The 22,340-nt window shown below is 34.4% G+C and overlaps 1 protein-coding gene across 1 annotated transcript in view; it reads left to right on the top strand.

Annotated features, from left to right (window-relative positions):
* LOC137406639 (uncharacterized) overlaps window positions 1–11,579 on the top strand; it is a 32,915-nt gene extending 21,336 nt beyond the window's left edge. The window contains exons 7-11 of the mRNA XM_068093246.1: window positions 605–705; window positions 3,984–4,125; window positions 4,259–4,341; window positions 6,883–7,048; window positions 11,269–11,579. Coding sequence (XP_067949347.1) covers window positions 605–705; window positions 3,984–4,125; window positions 4,259–4,341; window positions 6,883–7,048; window positions 11,269–11,390 — 614 coding nt within the window. The 3' untranslated portion in view covers window positions 11,391–11,579. The remainder of the gene's footprint in view (window positions 1–604; window positions 706–3,983; window positions 4,126–4,258; window positions 4,342–6,882; window positions 7,049–11,268) is intronic.
* Window positions 11,580–22,340: the final 10,761 nt, after the last annotated feature.

Here is a 22,340-nt window from a genome sequence, read left to right as displayed (position 1 = left end):
CTTGCATAAGCCTTGCTGCGATGGCATCTGTCGCACAGTATGATGTGGCATTTACCTCCTATAACCACTTTCACTGCTACAAGTTGATCTTCAGTTTCCAAAAATCACTAGACTACTTGATAGTGCAAATCGATGATTCACGATATATCGCAATATTATTATGTAAAACAACTTGTGAATTTTTGTTAATTTTTTGAATATTTTAATTGAAAAAAATACTGTTTCGTGTTCGAGATTAGTAGAAAAATTAATTTTATGAATACTTATGTGTGAGTGGAAGGCCATGGAATGAGCTTATTATAAGACCGGACGGCCTGTACATTTTATTTGCAGTATCACTCTGAAAAACGTCAGATGTAAGATGAACCACCATTACACAATTATGCCATTGGTGGTATCTCTTTAAATGTTGGCGGTTTTCAAATCACATATTTTAAAAATCGTCATCAAGCAATTAAATCCCCACGTCGTGAAGTTCTAGCTACAAGTGATGTAAATATAAGACTGTCCAAATTACCGGAAGCATGGCTAGCATCAAGTACACATTCCTGATCAGATGTAAAAGGTTCTGAGGCTAGATTACTTTGATAGTTGACCTTTTTAGGCTATGGGCTGACTGAGACAAGTCCAGCCGTGACCTTCAACTCACCACGGAGACTAAAGCATGGCTCGGCCGGGATGTTGCTGCCTAATGTCAAGGCCAAGGTAAGGCACCATCATTTGTGGAAACGTCTGTGTTAACAGCAGCCTCATATCAGGTGAGGCCGTTTTTCCGGTAACTAAGAACTTTTTCTCAAGTTAGGGACTCGGTCTATTTCATCTAAACTCTCATATTAAGTTGAAACTCAGTCTATCTCACCAATGCTCTCATATCAAGTTAAAAACTCGGTCTATTTCATCAACACTCTTCTTTCGTGTTGAAATCTGTATTGATAATCGATACTTAAATGGTCATTAGTGTTGTCCTATTGCTGTATTTGTAGCAAATATTTGGTTAGAGTGAACATTCAGCCGTAGCCAAAATGTGACGGTTTTTGAGAATTATTTTAGACTGCTGGTTTTGAATGTTCTTAAAGTAACATGATTATTCTCTTGATGAACCGAAAAGATTTTGAACATAGCACTGCGTTGCTGATCTTGCGACAGTGTTATAATCACAGCCGTAACAAAATATTAAGAATTGAAACAGAAGTGCGCATGCATTGAGGCACATGCATTTATCAATAACTGACATTGTTGAGGACATGCCTTGTTGAAATACTGAGCTTGGTTACTCCGCTGCAAGAACTTTGAAACATGAACTTTAACATATCACATTGTTAGTGATGGGACGGTGGAGCTTGAAAACTTTGAAACCTTGAGAAGAATGTGAAACTGGTTGTATTTTTGTTAGAATGGTAAATACTATCAATGTTTAGTGCTTGGTTAGCAAAACTAGAATTTAATATATATTTAAAGTCTCATTAGTGTTTTCATATTGTAATATAGCCTGTCTTGACAAACTGTTGTCTTTGCGGAGTTGTTCCCCCGTAGAGCTGGCGAGCAACACGGCGCGTGTCACAAGACAGACTGCACCTGATGCATCAGCTGCACTGAAAGGGAGTTATTCTCTTCCGTCTATGCGGTTTGGCTGCGATGTTATGGCGGTCGCTCCATTGGTAATCATAACGGATTTCGCGCAAAAATTTATGTAGAAAAAAATAAGATTACAACGTTTAACCAAAGACCAGTCTTTGTTGTAAACGTTAGTAGAATTTAAGAATAAAATAAATTAAAAATAAAATCCATAAGAACAAATAAAACTGACTGATAAAAAAATAGAAATAAAACTGGCTGAGCGCACAAATACTGACATGTTTAGTTGCTGTTGTTGATTAAGTTCTCAAGTTCTACTAAAGTTGACTGCAGAGACTGGTCGCTGGTTAAACGTTGTAATTTTATTTTTGTCTACATAAATTTTTGCGCTAAATCCGTTATGATTACCAATGGAGCGACCGCCATAACATCGCAGCCAAGCCGCATAGACGGAAGTGAACAACTCCCTTTCAGTGCAGCTGATGCATCAGGTGCAGTACGTCTTGTGACAAGCTGTTGTGTTGCTCGCCGGCTCGACGGGGGAACAACTCCACAAAGACAACAGTTTGTCAAGACAGGCTAATTGTAATATTGATAACAGAAAATTGGTGAGAGTAAAACACTCAGTCATGGACATTTTGTTACTGTGAGGCTGATGAAAAAGTGTCAGCTGGCTGGATGCATTCTCCACGTTAATTCAGTATCAGTTTGGAAAGAATTAAATTTAAAAGTTGTCAATTTCTGATTCTTACTTTATAGATTGACTCATATCTAATATCCAAAACCTCTACAGCAATTTCCAAATAACTAGTTGTAAGCATTACTTTTGTAATGCATCATTTAAGTAAAATTTCTGTGTGTCAAAATCTTGATAATGTACCTCCCAACATTAAACATTCATTGAAATATGTTGTATATGAACATTAATTATTGTCTTTTGCATTTGTGTTACAGTATTTCAAAATCCTTCATAAACCATGCCCAGAGTAGTTATATTCATTCTTCCACACATATGACCAACACCAATTTCTATTTCGTGACACCAATGTACTACACCTACCATCATATGTTTCAGTTTATGAACTTTCTGTTCCTACAACCTTCAATTCACGATCCCGACTATTAGATTACCAACTTTCAAAACACGTCTGTTCAGCTCACTCAATGATTCCTGATTTCTGTCTTATCATCTTGTTATCATTTTTATCATTATCATACCGGAAAATATAATATCCAGCAGTTAATACGGTATATAAAAAATTTATTATTTATACATATATTATTTAACGTACGCATGTATAATTTTTTATTCGTATTAGTAATCATCAACAAAAATAATATTCGTGACTTGTTTAGTCATCAGAATCTCAAGAGTTGTGTTCTCAATAACTTGAAGGGTTCTGATTGGTTGGAAACATCATTACAACTATGTCTCTCATGATCATTCTTATATTGTGAATATTACTCTCTTTTACTTTTCATTAGTCCATTGAGCGTTGCGAAATCTTGCTTCACAAAATTGTTTTAATGTTTGCATACTAGCTCATTTAAATTCTGCAGAGACATTGGAGTTTCTCCTCTCGCTAACAGGACTGTAGTCTGAAGGTTGCAATAATATTATTATGTTGGTGGCATATACCATATTCCCTCACTTTTCGTGGTTGATGGGAACCGTACATTCTCACGATGAGTGAAAACCTGTGAATTACAAACCAATTTTTTAAAGTATATTTTAACAAATTTTAATACCAGAACACTTATACTGAGTTTTAAACTTACTGTATTTATTTCCTATATAATAAATAAGTAAATTGAAGTTGTCTTCTTTGAATTTCAGTTTATATTTCCACTTCAGTTACAGTATGTTAAGCCAGAGATTGAACTTACGTAGTACGGGTGTAGTTTGGTCTAAAAGTTTGTACTTTTGATTAACTGTGTTCGCTGTTACAAGGAAGTCACACATTTGTAATTTATGAGATTAATGTATTTTACGTATATATATTTATGTATTTCAATTGTTTTAATGGTTTTCTTTAATTTTTTTTTTTTTTTTTGGTTTTTAATGACCAATTTTAACCGCGAAGTTCTGAAACCTCGAAAGGTGAGAAGCAAAGCAGTGAGGGACTACTGTAGTACAATTAATTGAAACACCTCATGATATTGTTACAAATATTTTATCAAGGTCAATACCATAATATCTCCTGATGCTCTGTAAACAGGATCTGTAAGAACTTTGGGGCTGCTTCCATACTCAATTATCTTCCAGCATGAGTCTGCTGGCATTTCAATAATTTCTATTTGCTTGAATATTATTTTAATGTTGCAAACAGTATTTGCTATACCATTATGTTTTGTTTCATTGTATGAAAGTTCAAGTTCATTTTGGAATATTCTGGTTTTTTCAATAGGTAGTTGATTTGGATAGTGGGAAGTCATTACCAGTAAACACGGAAGGGGAGTTATACTTCCATGGTCCAAACATAATGAAGGGCTATTGGAGGGATGAGGAGGCAACTCTTGATTGCCTAGATGGCGATTGGTTTAGAACTGGTAATGCTACTAAATTCTCTGATCTTTTACGTAGTTACACTTTTTTTTAGTAGAATTAGAGACAACCTTTTTATATTCAATCATTTAGTAAAATTAATTACAGTTCACAATGTTTATGCCGTTTGTTTGGTAGGGGATATAGGGTACTATGACGAGGAGGGCTTTTTCCACGTGGTAGATAGACTGAAGGAGCTCATCAAATATAAAGGCTTTCAGGTAAATAATGAGTGTGCAGGTAAATGATGAGTGTGTGGGTAAATAATGAGTGTGTAGGTAAATAATGAGTGCGCAGGTAAATAATGGGTGTGAAGGTAAATAACGAGTGCAGGTCAATAATGAGTGTGCAGGTCAATAATGAGTGTGCAGGTCAATAATGAGTGTGCAGGTCAATAATGAGTGTGCAGGTCAATAATGAGTGTGCAGGTCAATAATGAGTGTGCAGGTCAATAATGAGTGTGCAGGTCAATAATGAGTGTGCAGGTCAATAATGAGTGTGCAGGTCAATAATGAGTGTGCAGGTCAATCATGAGTGCAGCAGTTCAATCATGAGTGCGCAGGTAAATAATGAATGTGCAGGTAAATAATGAGTGCAGGTGTCAATAATGACTGTGCAGGTCAAGAATGAGTGTGCAGGTCAAGAATGAGTGGGCAGGTAAATAATGAGTGTGCAGGTAAATAATGAGTGTGCAGGTAAATAATGAGTGTGCAGGTAAATAATGGGTGTGCAGGCAAATAATGGGTGTACAGGTAAATGAGTGTGCAGGAAAATAATGAGTGTGCAGGAAAATAATGAGTGTGCAGGCAAATAATGAGTGTGCAGGTAAATAATGAGTGTGCAGGTAAATAATGAGTGTGCAGGTAAATAATGAGTGTGCAGGTAAATAATGGGTGTGCAGGCAAATAATGGGTGTACAGGTAAATGAGTGTGCAGGAAAATAATGAGTGTGCAGGAAAATAATGAGTGTGCAGGCAAATAATGAGTGTGCAGGTAAATAATGAGTGTGCAGGTAAATAATGAGTGTGCAGGTAAATAATGAGTGTGCAGGTAAATAATGAGTAATGAGAAAATTGGTTTCTCTTTGTACATTTAGGTTGCTGTCCTAAAAACTGTAACTTAGGTTCTTTAATAGCCACTGTGTCGGCTGTTATATTGAATATGAGACAACGCTGTCAAATGTCAATTACCAACCATGTCAAATTTTAAAGGGTTCTCTCAGAAAGTACGAATATTTTTTAGATTCTTTTACGTAGCGTCGCAAAAGTGTAGCGTACCAAACGTGTTGCCATCGAGTCTCTCTCACGCCACTGTTAGACGTCGTTTTGGGTGATCTGACTGCCAGGATGTTTCAAGATTAAAATCGACAAAACTTTGGATTGCCTTTAACATGAAAAAAAGAGATTTCCAAAAATGACTTCAATAGTCGCACTTCCCATTTTCACACTAAATTATGACACAGGCTAGTGCATTCAAATTGTAGCGTTACACTTCTCTATTGGCATATATTTTCTTTGGTATTTGTTCATGATTATTGAAATAAAACTTATAATATACCTTCAGATATATTGCTACAGATGGTTTAAATGTTGTAAAGATAGGTTGGTTAGAATTTATTCCATTGATTAACGATGGGTACCGATGCTATGAGACAGTATATTTATCACTTATAAACAATATATATGACTATTGACATCATTTTTGTCTGCACATGTCTTTTTCTTGTGAGTATTTTAACTGTGATCAAGTTTTGTCGATTCTCATCTTGAAACATCCTGGCAGTCAGATCACCTCAACCATCAAAAACAATCAAAAATGAAAGAAAAATACCAATAATTTTTGATAAAATCTACTAAAATTTCGAACAAGTTTATCGTTAAAAGCTGGCTGATAAGTTTTAAATCAAACTTTTGTACATACGATGTCCTGAGATGCTTCGTACTCTATCAAACAATCAAATCACCAACTAAATAATTCCTGCATTGATTCCTCTAAACAACATCTGCATTGATTCTCTATATATTGTGTAAATACTAGCGGTATATTGATTTTTCGAAAATCCGTTTGAATTAATCTGGTCAGTGTAGTGAATTTAATGCGATAGTGAAAGAGTTAAGAGCTTGTAATCACATTTCCACATATTTTGCACCTACAAAACTGCAGAGTAAAACATGGTGAGCCTTTTGATACCAAATAACTGTAATGTGAAATTTGTTGCAAGTCAACCTTTAAACACTTACAGTTGTCCTATTTTCCTGTAGTTCTTAAACTGCACAAAACACAATTTCTTTGAAGTTTTAGAGGATTAATATTTCCTTTTTCATACAATAAAGTTCATGTACAGCAATCAAATGTTTTAGATATTAAAAATTGTATAAAACTTTGGTGGCTGATTTGGCTACTGCGAAGCCCGGCACCCTAAAAATGTATGATGCATCATTTGTCTACCTCCTGCTGTTGTGGGAATTATAAAACTAGGTGTCAGCCAGTTCAAACACGCTGGCAAAGTACAAAAATGATCAAATAAATGCCTTAATTTAAAAGTTAAAATGATAAATAATTTCTATTAAATACAAATGAATTTTTTGTTCAATAACATTTTTTACTACTGGTGCAACGCCGGGTATTCAGCTGGTTTATCACTACAAGTAACTGTCTCATGATGTGAGGCATGCATGGTTTGTAAATACATGCCAATAACACCTTTTTGAGACAAAGTTAGCGTCTGTGTTGAACTGCAGTTGTGTCCTGCTCTGTGATAGGTTGCTCCAGCAGAGTTGGAAGCTCTTTTATTGGCTCATCATAAGATCCTTGACTCAGCTGTTGTAAGTGTGCCTTGCAATGAGGCCGGTGAGCTTCCAAGAGCTTATATCGTGGCTAAACCTGGTCAGTCGGTGTCTGATGAGGAAATACACACTTACATGAAGGGTTAGCGTTTGACAGCCTTTACATCTCGTCGCACTGTGGTTATGAAGGAACTCTGCACTCTCTCCTTATATGCTACTGTTGCATAGTTGCTGTTATTGTCAAACAGTCTGGTACTGTATAGTCTGGTACTACTATATAGTCTGATATTACTGTATAGTCGGGTACTACTGTATAGTCTGGTACTACTGTATAGTCTGGTACTACTGTATATTGTCTGATACTACTGTATAGTCTGATATTACTGTATAGTCTGGTACTACTGTATAATCTGGTACTACTGTATAGTCTGATACTACTGTATAGTCTGATATTACTGTATAGTCTGATACTACTGTATAGTCTGATACTACTGTATAGTCTGGTACTACTGTATAGTCTGGTACTACTGTATAGTCTGGTACTACTGTATAGTCTGGTACTACTGTATAGTCTGATACTACTGTATTGTCTGATATTACTGTATAGTCTGGAACTACTGTATAATCTGGTACTACTGTATAGTCTGGTACTACTGTATAGTCTGATATTACTGTATAGTCTGGTACTACTGTATAGTCTGGTACTACTATATAGTCTGATACTACTGTATAGTCTGATACTACTGTATAGTATGATACTACTGTATAGTATGATACTACTTTATAGTCTGATACTACTGTATAGTCTGATACTACTGTATAGTCTGGTACTACTGTATAGTCTGGTACTACTGTATAGTCTGGTACTACTGTATAGTCTGGTACTACTGTATAGTCTGATACTACTGTATTGTCTGATATTACTGTAAAGTCTGGTACTACTGTATAATCTGGTACTACTGTATAGTCTGGTACTGCTGTATAGTCTGGTACTACTGTATAGTCTCATACTACTGTATAGTCTGATACTACTTTATAGTCTGATAGTACTATATAGTCTGATACTACTGTATAGTCTAGTACTACTGTATAGTCTGATACTACTGTATAGTCTGGTACTACTGTATAGTCTGATACTACTGTATAGTCTGATACTACTGTATAGTCTGATACTACTGTATAGTGTGGTACTACTGTATAGTCTGGTACTACTGTATAGTCTGGTACTACTGTATAGTCTGTTACTACTGTATAATCTGGTACTACTGTATAATCTGGTACTACTGTATAGTCTGATACTACTGTATAGTCTGATACTACTGTATAGTCTGAACTACTGTATAGTCTGATACTACTGTATAGTCCGATACTATTGTATAGTCTGGTACTACTGTATAGACTGGTACTACTGTATAGTCTGGAACTACTGTATAGTCTGGTACTACTGTATAGTCTGATACTACTGTATAGTCTGATACTACTGTATAGTCTGATACTACTGTGTAATAGTCTGATACTACTGTATAGTCTGGTACTACTGTATAGTCTGGTACTACTGTATAGACTGGTACTACTGTATAGTCTGATACTACTGTATAATCTGGAACGACTGTATAGTCTGGTACTACTGTATAGTCTGATACTACTGTGTAATAGTCTGGTACTACTGTATAGTCTGGTACTACTGTATAGACTGGTACTACTGTATAGACTGGTACTACTGTATAGTCTGGTACTACTGTATAGTCTGATACTACTGTATAGTCTGGTACTACTGTATAGTCTGATGCTACTGTATAGACTGGTACTACTGTATAGTCTGATACTACTGTATAATCTGGTACTACTGTATAGTCTGATACTACTGTATAGTCTGATACTACTGTATAGTCTGGAACTACTGTATAGTCTGGTACTACTGTATAGTCTGGTACTACTGTATAGTCTGATACTACTGTATAGTCTGGTACTACTGTATAGACTGGTACTACTGTATAAACTGGTACTACTGTATAGTCTGATACTACTGTATAGTCTGATACTACTGTATAGTCTGATACTACTGTATAGTCTGAACTACTGTATAGTCTGATACTACTGTATAGTCTGATACTACTGTATAGTCTGAACTACTGTATAGTCTGATACAACTGTATAGTCTGGTACTACTGTATAGTCTGATACTACTGTATAGTCTGATATTACTGTATAGTCTGATACTACTGTATAGTCTGATACTACTGTATAGTCTGGTACTACTGTATAGTCTGGTACTACTGTATAGTCTGGTACTACTGTATAGTCTGGTACTACTGTATAGTCTGATACTACTGTATTGTCTGATATTACTGTATAGTCTGGAACTACTGTATAATCTGGTACTACTGTATAGTCTGGTACTACTGTATAGTCTGATATTACTGTATAGTCTGGTACTACTGTATAGTCTGGTACTACTATATAGTCTGATACTACTGTATAGTCTGATACTACTGTATAGTATGATACTACTGTATAGTATGATACTACTTTATAGTCTGATACTACTGTATAGTCTGATACTACTGTATAGTCTGGTACTACTGTATAGTCTGGTACTACTGTATAGTCTGGTACTACTGTATAGTCTGGTACTACTGTATAGTCTGATACTACTGTATTGTCTGATATTACTGTAAAGTCTGGTACTACTGTATAATCTGGTACTACTGTATAGTCTGGTACTGCTGTATAGTCTGGTACTACTGTATAGTCTCATACTACTGTATAGTCTGATACTACTTTATAGTCTGATAGTACTATATAGTCTGATACTACTGTATAGTCTAGTACTACTGTATAGTCTGATACTACTGTATAGTCTGGTACTACTGTATAGTCTGATACTACTGTATAGTCTGATACTACTGTATAGTCTGATACTACTGTATAGTGTGGTACTACTGTATAGTCTGGTACTACTGTATAGTCTGGTACTACTGTATAGTCTGTTACTACTGTATAATCTGGTACTACTGTATAATCTGGTACTACTGTATAGTCTGATACTACTGTATAGTCTGATACTACTGTATAGTCTGAACTACTGTATAGTCTGATACTACTGTATAGTCCGATACTATTGTATAGTCTGGTACTACTGTATAGACTGGTACTACTGTATAGTCTGGAACTACTGTATAGTCTGGTACTACTGTATAGTCTGATACTACTGTATAGTCTGATACTACTGTATAGTCTGATACTACTGTGTAATAGTCTGATACTACTGTATAGTCTGGTACTACTGTATAGTCTGGTACTACTGTATAGACTGGTACTACTGTATAGTCTGATACTACTGTATAATCTGGAACGACTGTATAGTCTGGTACTACTGTATAGTCTGATACTACTGTGTAATAGTCTGGTACTACTGTATAGTCTGGTACTACTGTATAGACTGGTACTACTGTATAGACTGGTACTACTGTATAGTCTGGTACTACTGTATAGTCTGATACTACTGTATAGTCTGGTACTACTGTATAGTCTGATGCTACTGTATAGACTGGTACTACTGTATAGTCTGATACTACTGTATAATCTGGTACTACTGTATAGTCTGATACTACTGTATAGTCTGATACTACTGTATAGTCTGGAACTACTGTATAGTCTGGTACTACTGTATAGTCTGGTACTACTGTATAGTCTGATACTACTGTATAGTCTGGTACTACTGTATAGACTGGTACTACTGTATAAACTGGTACTACTGTATAGTCTGATGCTACTGTATAGTCTGATACTACTGTATAGTCTGATACTACTGTATAGTCTGAACTACTGTATAGTCTGATACTACTGTATAGTCTGATACTACTGTATAGTCTGAACTACTGTATAGTCTGATACAACTGTATAGTCTGGTACTACTGTATAGACTGGTACTACTGTATAGTCTGATACTACTGTATAATCTGGTACTACTGTATAGTCTGATACTACTGTATAGTCTGATACTACTGTATAGTCTGGAACTACTGTATAGTCTTTTACTACTGTATAGTCTGGTACTACTGTATAGTCTGGTACTACTATATAGTCTGGTACTACTATATAGTCTGGTACTACCGCATTGTCTGGTACTACTGTATAGTCTGATACTACTATATAGTCCTGATACTACTGTATAGTCTGGTACTACTGTCTAGTCTGGTACTACTGTATAATCTTGTACTGCTGTATATTGTCTGGTTCTACTGTATACTGTGTGATAAGACTGTACATTCCGCTGCTACTGGACTACCTATTATCGACAGCACAAGTTGATAGACATAAATGAACTTTGGTCTCAACTTCATGAATCCTTCATTACAGAGAAGGCATCCAATCACAAGCAGTTGCGAGGTGGAATACGAATGATAGACGCTATACCAAAGTCTGCATCAGGTAAAATCTTGAGGAGAGTTCTCAAGGATCAAGCGTTGAAAGACATCTGACACTCTTCTATTCCCACTACTTCTCATATCTTATTCATATTATCTAATTTATTTACTTTCAGTCTTGCAACTCTTTAGATTGTTAAAAGGTTTTACTGTAATAATTTCTTGTTTGCTGCCATTCTGGTACAAGTATCATGTTCGCTACATTGCATTATTTTTGCTCAACACCGTCATGATTGCTACATAGGGCCATTTTGCTACATAACATATTACAGGCTACCTATTGATCTAGTATTACATTTGCTCCATAGGATCTTTGATATATACATGTAGCCTCTTTGCCATGTAACGTTTTTGCTATATAGCCTATGCTATACAGCCTTTTTGCTATATAACATATTTGCTGTACTGTATCTTTGCTATATAGCATCTTTGCTAATTACCATTATGAACGCATTGTAACATCAAGCTGGCTGCACATTATTTCGCTTGCTGCGTAACATTATATCTGTTTTACGGCATCTTGCATATTACAAAGCATTATTCTTGCTAAATAGCAATCTCTTTGTTATCTATCATCTAGTGATCCCAGTTGTTACATGTTAATGTTTTTCAATAGGACTGGCTAGCGTTTTATTAGACAGTTAAATGAACTCTAGGTGTATGTTGATTGCTGGAATATAATTGTATGCTATATTTTCTTAATGTTTTGCATTACTTAATCATCTATTTTTCTGCTTTTGGTTGACCGTGCTGGTTATTTGTGACAAGATTTTCTTATAATCACTATATTTTCCTACTTATATATATACAAACTTGATTATATAGGAATATAATCTTGAAATATAGAAATAGTATAATAGAATCAGCAAACATAACAGAGTCAGCAAATATAATCAAAAGGGTGAAAGGTAACAGTCTCTCTACAGTTGCTGCCTGCCATCACACATGACTCTTGGACTCAAAAAATGTAAAACTGCTTAATTTATCTTAATCGCCTTCAATTTTGGTCCTATCCAGCAACCTTCCCCTCTTTGGAAGATTTGCATTGCTCGCAAATAGGTTGGAAAGAAGGAGCAGCCAGTATATCAGTTTGCAAATCTTCATTTTCTCTAAGTCCCTCAAATAAGCAATCGTCACAAATCGGCTTCAAGCAGTCACCACAGTGCCCGCTAACATCTTTAGCTTCGTTGTAACATGTCTTACACTTTTCATGTCCAAATGTCCAGTTATGCAAAACGATCTTTTTGACTGTTTCAAGCTTTTGAGGTGTTTGTTTGTGTCGGACAGCGCCTTTGGCTGTGAGATGCATGTCATCAAGAGTTTTTGCTCCGTCTGCTGAGCATAACAATTTTGCAAGTTTTGTGAAATATACACCTGCATATCCTTTTTTGGAAGCTAGTTGCAAGCAGCAACAAGACATTGCTATCTTTCAGTGTCACTGGATTACACTCGGTTCTAGGGTCATAACCTCGACAGGCTTCAATGATCAGTACCTGAAATTCATTAGAACATTAAATTATGACAAAATTTACCAACTTTGCAACTACATTTTATTCTTTTTATATTTTGCTCACACAATTTCACTTCTATAATGTCTACAACTGAGCCTATGCATAAAAATATCTCAACTGTCTAATATTTACTATAATCTTAATTTATCTATCCATCTATATATATTCAGCGCTTGTCTGTTGCTCGTTTTGCGTTTTCTGTTTCTGTGTATAGTTATAGCCATTAAAATCTAGCCTTAAAATGGCACTGCAGTTGAAATCTTGACATTTAAATCGCATGCCTGCGAACAAGCGCACCTGACCAAGCTCAACCGACTTATTTTTAATTATCTTACTTATCCTTATCGCAACTGCATAACAAGAAAGTAAAAGTATGTAAGGAAGAAGATTTGATGGGTGCACAGAGCGGTCTGCACCCTCTCTGCATGCTTTGAATATGGTTTATTGCCTGTCATGAGAGTAACAGGAAGCGACAGCTTCTCTTGCAATAATTATGTTAAACATTAAACTTTCTGTGAAAAAACCTTTTTATTGCCTTGGCAACCCCGAGCATTTAGCTAGTTTATATATACACTATATGTACTATATATATATATACTAGATATATATATAAATACTATACTATATAGTATATATATATATGGTATACAGCCTACTATATAGTATGTATAAAATATACATATATACTGTGTAGTATATACACTATATAGATATACTACATAGTATATATACACTATACAGTATATATATGCTATATAGTATAGTATATATATAATATATTATATATACACAGTATATATACTATACCGTATATATATTGTATATATATACTACATAGTATAATATACATACTATATAGAATAGTATATATATATATATATATTACAGCTGCACAACGATTAAAAAAATTAATCGCGATTAATAACTGGTTTGACCCAGTTAATCTTCGATTAATCTTAGAATTAATCTTGCAAAAACCTGCATATTCAAAGACAAATAATGCAGCTACATAGATTAATTATATTTTAAACAATTGTTAGCTGTAGTACATGTTATGTACAATGTACATAAGTTAAAATGTAATAATTAATATGAGTATGAAAACTGTCTATGAAAGTCTAGAGCCAAGAGTTGAGACAGCCAGTTTATTCACATTATCTGAATAAAGAGATGCCCTCTTCCTACATACGATATTGCCAGCTTTAGAGAATAGCCGCTCACATGGGACAGCAGTGCCGGTAGTCAGTAGTATTAGTTATTGTCTGCGACAGCTGGTGATGATTTCTGCGCGGTAGAATGAGAATTAGTTAAAATATATCTTAATGATGATGTGCTGTGGTGGTAAGCAAATTCTTTCTGGCATATACTGCACTCAGACCTGCCAACCCAAGAGTGGGGCAATGCGTGAGATTTGGTTTTGGGGCAATTGATGCATCAATGATAGTATATATAAAACTATGGAAATTGGGGCAAAAATCTCACGCATTTTCAGTTTTTCTTTGGGGTGATTGCGTGAGTCTCACGCCCAATGCGTGAGAGTTGGCAGGTATGACTGCACTTCGCTTTTTTGTTTACGCTTCCAACAACTTACAGAAATGCGCTACCTAGGGTGGAAGACATACAGACCTGGCAACCCAAGAGTGGGACAATGCGTGAGATTTGGTTTTGGGGCAATTGATGTATCAATGATAGTATATATAAAATTGTGGAAATTGGGGCAAAAATCTCACGCATTTTCATTTTTTCTTTGGGGTGATTGCGTGATTCTCACGCCCAATGCGTGAGAGTTGGCAGGTATGAAGACATATTTCTGCTTTCATGTTCCAATAAAGTGTCAATCTTATATTACTAATATTCTGAAGCTGAAATATGATTGTGATTTTTTTGAAAAATGAAAATACATGTATAATTTACTTAAAGAAGTATTTAAAAAATAAACAAAAATAAACTGTAAGATATTAAATAATACTGAAATCACTTTTGTTGCTGTTACCTAGAAACATGTTCAAACAACTAACAACATGGCCGCTTACAGCTAGATCGGCACAGCGCTTGTGCATTGTATTGTATAAACAAGTTTAATGTTAGCGACTCACTGTGTTTTCATAGTCTAGTGCAAAATAATTGTGGTTTAATTTATTGGTAAGAAAGTGTTGCTTGTCATAATAGTTCTTAGTAAATTAAACGGTAGTAACCTGCTACGTTAGTATAACGTATGATATTAAACAGTACAAAGGAAAGGAACCACATCAAGATCATCACTTCGGTTGCATTTTAATTGAAGATTACTTGGCCCAACTCAGTTAATTGTTTATTTGTAATAGTTGCGTTAATCGTTTAATTAACGCGATCATTGTGCAGCTCTAATATATATATATTGTATAATATACATACATACTATATAGTATAGTATATATATACTATATAGTATATATATACTATATAGTATAGTATATATACATACTGTATAGTATATATATACATATATACTATATAGTATTTATATACATACTGTATAGTATATATATACATACCATTCAGTTTCTTATATATATATACAGTTTTATAAATATATATTTATATATATATACATGCATATATACTGATGAAGAAGAAGAAGGTTGCAGTTCTCTAGAAGCCGAGTGCACAATATTGAAATAGAGCATTTATATAAAATAAAATGTATTAAGAACTGTAAACTTTAAAAACTATTTACTGCTTGAAGTTTTATGGTTGTTACCATTCATTATGTAAAACTGAAAGTTTACAGTTCTCAATACATTTTGTATATGTATATATATAAATAAATCTCTGCGTTTGTCTTTTTATATGTAATCCCTGTGACCAGTTATAGTCATAAAAATCTAGCAATAGAAAATCTGGTTTGCAGAGAAATTGATCTCAGTCGCTCCCGATATAAAAACCAGTGATCTAAACCGCTATCCTGCGACCATTCAACTGGCCATAGCGATGAGTGATTCTGATTACATTAATTACATTGATTAAAATACTCCACATTAAGAGCTTACGGTTATTAACTAGCACAGTTGATCATTACGCCTAACGTAATGGTTGTTAGGCAGGATTAAAACATGTCATTGGTTTAATAATGATTTACAGTATTAAATTATGAGGTAATACCCGTGCAACGCCAGGCATTCGTCTAGTATATATATATATATATATACAGTCAAACATGGATAACTCGTCCACGGATAGTTCGAACACATGGTTAATTCGAACGGTTTCTTTGGTCCGTTCCCACGTAATGATAAATTGCTATAGATGACTCGAACTCAACACTGTTAATTCGAACTGTTTTTTTGCTCAACGGCTACCGAAACGGTTGTTATCGCTTTAGAAAATCACTTTATTCAAAGCCATAGAGGTAAACCTCATCTTTTCGTAATTCATAAGCGTTGTTATTACCTCCATCGGCCAAATATTTTTGTCAACGTCTTTTCTAAAGGTTTGGTCAAATTTGATTTATACTGCTATACGATGAATAGGACGGGCTTGCCGAGTCACGCGCGCAAGGATTTTCGCCACGCACAAACAAAACAAAAACAGCATGTTGTTTTGTATGTGCGTGGCAAAAATCCTTGAGTGCGTGACCCGGCTAGCCCGTGACGAATAGTTTTCCGACGTTGATTCCGTGTTGAATCAACGTCGGAATGTTGAATGTTTAAAACGTTTTAAAAATGGTTGTAATTAAACGTATATGTTGTCTTAGCTAAAAAAACTATTCATCGTTTGACCTAAACACAGAATACGTATGTACATTCAATAAGTATCCATTCAAAAAGCGTGAGTGATATACAATGTACCGTAAAACCTCGTAAAACCTTTAATTGAACTGCCTCGGAGTGTTGCTCTTAACGAATCCTAGTTAAAGTAAGGTAATCTTTGCATAAACTTCAAGAAAAATCGGGCAAAATTGATCGTGGGTAAAACGCTCAAAAGAAAAAGATGTCTTTTCTTTTGAGCATTTCAACAACGATCAAGTTTTGTCAATGTCAATCTAAAAAACGTCCTGGCAATAACATCACCTCAAACAACAAACCAATCTCAAGTGATAGAAAAATCTCTATACTTTTTGATAAAAACGTTTTAAACTTTACATTAGAAGCATTTAATTTGAAACAAGCCATTTGTGCCTTTGATTTATATTATAGTTTGCATATGTACATGTATCTACTAATAAATAAGTAAATACATGGACTTGTGACAGTGCTCTGATAACTTGAACGCTCTGATAATTCGAACACTTTTGCTCGGTCCCGTGAAGTTCGAGTTATCCATGTTTGACTGTATATATATATATATACATGTATATAAATGACAACGTTTGTCTGCATGCCCAGTTATAGCGATCAAGTTTTGGACTCCAGCTCTGCAGGCCAGCATTTATCCAATGCATTATGTTGTCTCCAACTGGATATACTATAGAATAATTTGGGTACATACTTATAACACATTCCAATCTGTCATGGCTTCATGCTTAACACTATAACTAGCGTAATGTGTGAAGCCATGCCATAAGAACAATGTATGCCCATATGTAAAGAAGAGGTCTTAAACTCACATGGCCAACGAGAATATTGCAACAGTATAGATCTTTAGTAGGTACTGCAGCTGATACAGTATAAAGTACACAAAAATAAACACAGTACACAGAAATGAACAAAACATTCATTTGAATGTTGGAATGGAAGATATTGTATATGTTGAGTAAAAATGAATTTTCTGTGCAAAGAACTTCTTTACTACCCGTGCAACACCGGGCCTTCAGCAAGTCTTTACTACAATAAGAGCCGAGTCTGTCCATTGATGGGCAAAAATGACTGCAATTCATGTGAATGGAACCCGAATATTTGAGTTTAAAGCCACTGCACCACTTGATCACCTTTGCATTTCTAAAGAATATTTGTGCACAGACTTATTACGCATGATGACTTCTTCGGACGTATGAGACTACCAGGGTACTACTAATAAGATATGGATAGAACAACTGTCTGGAGTGTACAGAAACCGCGCTTGCCATCATATGGCAAATGAAAATAGTGCAATAGCAGTACTTGCCTTTGGCATGTCTTGATCCGTGTTGCTCACGACCACATCTGTAACCCTGTTGATATCACCTCTAGTAAAAATCCCTTGCTGTTCTACTTGTGTGTCTCTGTGACCGCAAATTCTGTCATCCCCTCCACGCGTAGCTACACAGAGCAAATAAATTGATGCTAAGTTTTTATTTTGGAGAAAGGCTTTGGTCTTTTTGATTAGCTCCTGGAATGTCCAGCTTTTTATTTCCTCTACAGTTGGCCAACCAAAAGCATCCAGAGCTCTTCCGATTTCTTGTGAACCAACTTTCGATTGGGTCAATATTAGCTCATAAGAATAATAAAATTCATTGTAGCGGATCAGTGCCTGAGGATGGCTCAGTTTTTGTATACCACATGGTTGTGGCAATAAATAATCTTTTTCACAAAAACCCAGGCAAGTAAAACGATTTATAGCATCCAGACATTTTTAAGTGTGAAAATGCACTTAGCCAGTTATGACATGATAATTTTGTTGCAAGGTCGAGTTTGGTGTCTCTCAGCAAACTGAACAAGATCACAGCATCTTCTGCCTTCACCATCCAACTGAAGGGGCTTGCCAAACATATATTTTCTAAAAAAATGTATTTATTAAAGAATTTCGCAGTCAACCAAATTTTGAGTCTTTCTAAGGTTGCTCAATCGTCGTGCTTCGCTGCTACTGATACAGCATTCGGTACCTCACTGATACCAGACCCTTCATTCCCGACTTCCTCCTCACCCAAACTTATAGCTTTCCTACACTGCTCATCTAAAGCCTCTAGCTGAGAAATGATGTACGAAATATTTGCCATTTGATTCGGGCAAACATACACCATATCTTTCACGACCCAGTATAACTCGTTGTAGAGCTGTTTCTCCCATTTTATTTCTGTTCTGTGGATCTTCTAGTCCAGGTTCGAGTTTGATTAAAAACTCCTTCAGTTTATGAAAGTGTTCATTGTTAGGAGATTATCCTGTTTCAATGAGGTAAATGACCTTTTGGAGGGCACTGTGTTTATCAACTTGATCTACTTCGGCAATAAACTGGCGTTTTATTCCAGGCGTATTTAGCCATTCAACGTACTGAGATATTCTTTCATACTCCTTTTCCCAAATAACTTACCTGAGTTGTTGCAAATCAGGTTGTTCTGTGCAACATATAATGCGTCATATGGATATGATGTAACAGTCAGCATCAATTCATTTACAGTTGCAAGGTGAGAGCAAACCATTTCTTTGCAAAGGTAATTAAAGAACTGGCAACTATTAAAGTTACTGAAAAAGTTGTAAATGTAGATGCGATCTTTACCTGCCAACAAAAGAGCCATCAATAGAGCATTATAAGCCATTATTAGATTGAAGTTGGTGTGTAACTGAAGATTCTAGTAACTGGTAACAAGAAAAGGTCATAGTAACTAGTACCCGCAAAATATTATAGTAACTAGTAATAGTAAAGGTTTATAGTAACTAGTAACAGTAAAAGATTGCAGTAACTAGTAACAGTAAAAGATTAAAGTAATTAGTAACAGTAAAATATTATAGTGACTAGTAACAGTAAAAGATTATAGTAAATATTAACAGTGAAAGATTACAGTAACTAGTAACAGTAAAATATTACAGTAAGTAGTAACAGTAAAAGATTAAAATAATTAGTAACAGTAAAAGATTATAGTGACTAGTAACAGTAAAAGATTACAGTAACTAGTAACAGTGAAAGATTACAGTAACTAGTAACAGTGAAAGACTACAGTAACTAGTAACAGTAAAAGATTACCGTAACAAGTAACAGTGAAAGATTACAGTGACTAGTAACAGTAAAATATTACAGTAACAAGTAACAGTGAAAGATTACAGTGACTAGTAACAGCAAAATATTACAATAACTAGTAACAGTAAAAGATTACAGTAACTAGTAACAGTAAAAGATTATAGTAACTAGTAACAGTTAAAGATTACAGTAACTAGTAACAGTAAATGATTTCAGTAACTAGTAACAGTAAAAGATTACAGTAACTAGTAACAATAAAAGATTACTGTAACTAGTAACAGTACAATATTACAGTAACTAATAACAGTAAAAGGTTACAGTAACTAGTAACAGTTAAAGATTACAGTAGCTAGTAACAGTAAATGATTTCAGTAACTAGTAACAGTGAAAGACTACAGTAACTAGTAACAGTAAAAGATTACATTAGCTAGTAACAGTAAAAGATTACCGTAACAAGTAACAGTGAAAGATAACAGTAACTAGTAACAGTGAAAGACTAAAGTAACTAGTAACAGTAAAAGATTACCGTAACAAGTAACAGTGAAAGATTACAGTGACTAGTAACAGCAAAATATTACAATAACTAGTAACAGTAAAAGATTACAGTAACTAGTAACAGTGAAAGATTACAGTAACTAGTAACAGTGAAAGACTACAGTAACTAGTAACAGTAAAAGATTACCGTAACAAGTAACAGTGAAAGATTACAGTGACTAGTAACAGCAAAATATTACAATAACTAGTAACAGTAAAAGATTACAGTAACTAGTAACATTAAAAGATTACTGTAACTAGTAACAGTTAAAGATTACAGTAACTAGTAACAGTAAATGATTTCAGTAACTAGTAACAGTAAAAGATTACAGTAACTAGTAACAATAAAAGATTACTGTAACTAGTAACAGTGAAAGACTACAGTAACTAGTAACAATAAAAGATTACTGTAACTAGTAACAGTACAAGATTACAGTAACTAATAACAGTAAAAGGTTACAGTAACTAGTAACAGTAAAAGATTATAGTGACTAGTAACAGTAAAAGATTACAGTAACTAGTAACATTAAAAGATTACTGTAACTAGTAACAGTTAAATATTACAGTAACTAGTAACAGTAAATGATTTCAGTAACTAGTAACAGTAAAAGATTACAGTAACTAGTAACAATAAAAGATTACTGTAACTAGTAACAGTACAAGATTACAGTAACTAATAACAGTAAAAGGTTACAGTAACTAGTAACAGTTAAAGATTACAGTAACTAGTAACAGTAAATGATTTCAGTAACTAGTAACAGTAAAATATTACAGTAACTAGTAACAGTAAAAGATTACAGTAACTAGTAACAGTAAAATATTACAGTGACTAGTAACAGTAAAAGATTGTAGTAACTAGTAACAGTAAAAGTTTACAGTGACCAGTAGGAGTAAAATATTAGAGTAACTAGTAACAGTAAAGTATTACAGTAACTAGTAAGAGTAACTAGTAGTAGTAAAATATTACAGTAAATAATAAAAGTTAAAGATTACAGTAACTAGTAACAGTAAAATATTACAGTAACTAGTAACAGTAAAATATTACAGTAACTAGTAACAGTAAAAGATTACAGTAACTAGTAACAGTAAAAGATTACAGTAGCTAGTAACAGTAAAATATTACAGTAACTAATAACAGTAAAAGATTACAGTAACTAGTAACAGTAAAAGATTACAGTAGCTAGTAACAGTAAAATATTACAGTAACTAGTAACAGTAAAATATTACAGTAACTAGTAACAGTAAAATATTACAGTAACTAGTAACAGTAAAATATTACAGTAACTAGTAACAGTAAAAGATTACAGTAACTAGTAACAGTAAAATATTATAGTAACTAGTAACAGTTAAAGATTACAGTAACTAGTAACAGTAAAATATTATAGTAACTAGTAACAGTTAAAGATTACAGTAACTAGTAACAGTAAAAGATTGCAGTAGCTAGTAACAGTAAAAGATTACAGTCCCGAGTAACAGTAAAAAGTTACAGTAACTTTACCCTGTAAAAGATTACAGTAGCTAGTAAAAATAAAATATTACAGTAACTAGTAACATTAAAAGATTGCAGTAACTAGTAACAGCAAAATATTACATTAAAGACTATATTACGGTTGTCCAAATCCCCACCCTTAAACTCTGACTGCCTTTCGAGTTACCTCTTGAACTTAACTGAACCTCTGTATGTATAGCTTTATTAAAGGCATTACATGGTTACACACCCAGCTGGACTTGGTTGTGGTTCCAATTCTTCATCAGCGTCATAAACCTGGCATGAAGTTTCCATTCCATTCGGTTTGTTCTCATCGCTAGACATTCCAGTAATTGGTTTATCTCGTAGTGTGCTAAATAATACATTCAATGTATGAATTTAATTAGTGTTTTTTATACCAAACAAAGCGTAGTACTTAACACAAGCATGAGATTTTACTAATTCATGAGCGGGTTATCTGGAGATGTTAGAGGTGAAGTATATCTCTTGTCGATGCGCACAAACTGATTGTGTGCATAAGTTGTTTGTCTGCCACTTTGATAAGCGTTATATTTCTTACTATGAACATGGTCACACTAACAGATCCTACTAGTAAGAAGTGGTAGTGATAAGAAGTGGTAG

Source organism: Watersipora subatra, chromosome 10 (assembly GCF_963576615.1).
Source record: "Watersipora subatra chromosome 10, tzWatSuba1.1, whole genome shotgun sequence".
NCBI lineage: Eukaryota > Metazoa > Bryozoa > Gymnolaemata > Cheilostomatida > Watersiporidae > Watersipora > Watersipora subatra.
Note: the sequence above shows the minus strand (reverse complement) of the source record. Positions and strands in the feature narration are given on the sequence as shown.